At 51.5% G+C, this 1,918-nt stretch overlaps 1 protein-coding gene across 1 annotated transcript; it reads left to right on the top strand.

The window, feature by feature from the left end:
• Window positions 1-717: 717 nt before the first annotated feature.
• On the top strand, window positions 718-1,683 carry LOC309603916 (olfactory receptor 14A16-like; the record flags this gene model as incomplete). The annotated part of the gene is made up of 1 exon (XM_082338794.1): window positions 718-1,683. One exon carries the CDS (start codon window positions 718-720, stop codon window positions 1,681-1,683), a length of 966 nt encoding a protein of 321 aa, XP_082194920.1.
• Between the last annotated feature and the right edge of the window lie 235 nt (window positions 1,684-1,918).

Here is a 1,918-nt window from a genome sequence, read left to right as displayed (position 1 = left end):
GGCTAGAAATGGGGTGCTAAGACCTTGGGAAATGGGAAGACATTTAGTGGTCTTCAGTGGATGCCTTTGCTCTCAGCACTGTCTGGTGACTTTACAGGAAAACGTTGGAGTGTGATCACCCTCCATCTCAGAAAGGTGCAAGCACTGGGCAGCTGGGAACAACACGGAGGGACAGACCATCACCCCTCACTCTTCACTAAACCATAGGCAATCCTCTTGTCTTGTAGGACTCACTCTGTTGTCCCTGAGTGCAGCAGAAATGCTGAGGGTTTCTGACACACAAACACACTCCCCAGGGGAGAGTGAGGGGAGATGTAAAAATAACCTCTCAAACTGCCTTCTGCCATCCCCGTTGCTTAGCACTGGCAGTGCAGATGCAGACAAGCTCTTCTGTTTTGTGAGCAGTTTCATCTGATAAAGTCAAAAACTAGCACTGGCTCCTGCCCCCACCGTTCCCATGAACTCACTGCTGTAGAGCAGGGTTGATTCCTCAGCCATCAGCGGGCACAGCACGCGCTCCTCACCACACACTGAACCAGCACCAACCAGAGTTCCAGCCACAGAGCTGAAGGAAGGTCTCCTAGAAAGGCAAAAGGGAGGGTGTGTGCAGCAGGGGAGGGTTTATGGGAAATGGCTTTGATTTTGCTCAGAGAAGTCTCCCGTATCGTCTCACCACCTTTTCCTCCTTAGACCGTGCCGCATGCCCAGAAGCAGTAAATGTCCAATGCCAGCTCCATCACTGAATTCCTCCTCCTGGCATTCGCACACACACGGGAGCTGCAGCTCTTGCACTTCTGGCTCTTCCTGGGCATCTACCTGGCTGCCCTCCTGGGCAACGGCCTCATCATCACCGCCATAGCCTGCGACCACCGCCTCCACACCCCCATGTACTTCTTCCTCCTCAACCTCTCTGTTCTCGACATGGGCTCCATTTCCACCACTCTCCCCAAATCCATGGCCAGTTCCCTCTGGAACACCAGGGCCATCTCCTACGCAGGATGTGCTGCCCAGGTCTTTCTGTTTGTATTTTTGATGTCAGCAGAATTCTGTCTTCTCACCATCATGGCCTATGACCGCTATGCTGCCATCTGCAAACCCCTGCACTATGGGACGCTCCTGGGCAGCAGAGCTTGTGTCCACATGGCAGCAGCTGCCTGGGGCGGTGGGTTCCTCTATGCTGTGTTGCACACGGCCAATACATTTTCAATACCGCTCTGCCAAGGCAATGCCATGGACCAGTTCTTCTGTGAAATCCCCCGGATCCTCAAGCTCTCCTGCTCCGACTCCTACCTCAGGGAAGTTGGGCTTATTGTGGTTAGTCTCTTAGCAGCATTTGCATGTTTTGTTTTCATTGTGGTGTCCTATGTGCAGATCTTCAGGGCCGTGCTGAGGATCCCCTCTGAGCAGGGACGGCACAAGGCTTTTTCGATGTGCCTCCCTCACCTGGCCGTGGTCTCGCTTTTTCTAAGCACTGCCATGTTTGCCTACCTGAAGCCCCTCTCTATCTCCTCCCCATTGCTGGATATGGTGGTGGCAGTTCTGTACTCAGTGGTGCCTCCAGCAGTGAACCCCCTCATCTACAGCATGAGGAACAAGGAGCTCAAGGATGCAGTGTGGAAACTGATGACTGGATGTTTTTCTGAAGCAGTAAACTGTCCATTTTCTTATGCATATCGCTCATAGTGTAGCTCATTACAGGCTCAGCCTGTCTTCTGGAGGTTTTGGTGGTGGTGGTGGAGGGGTTTTTGCTCTGGTTTACCTATGATAATGTTGTGCACAAAGAAATGTCATTCTTCATACCATTTCTAATTCCTTATCTACCTTTCTAGTGTTACCCAGAGAGCGTTGAAAAGACTGTTGAAATAAGAGCCATGTTCTCTGTGCATTTAAAAAAATAAAGGACCCTGCAGCGACATCT

This window comes from Platalea leucorodia, assembly GCF_965183815.1.
Source record: "Platalea leucorodia genome assembly, contig: HAP1_HAP1_SCAFFOLD_254, whole genome shotgun sequence".
NCBI classification, from domain to species: Eukaryota; Metazoa; Chordata; class Aves; order Pelecaniformes; family Threskiornithidae; genus Platalea; species Platalea leucorodia.
Note: the sequence above shows the minus strand (reverse complement) of the source record. Positions and strands in the feature narration are given on the sequence as shown.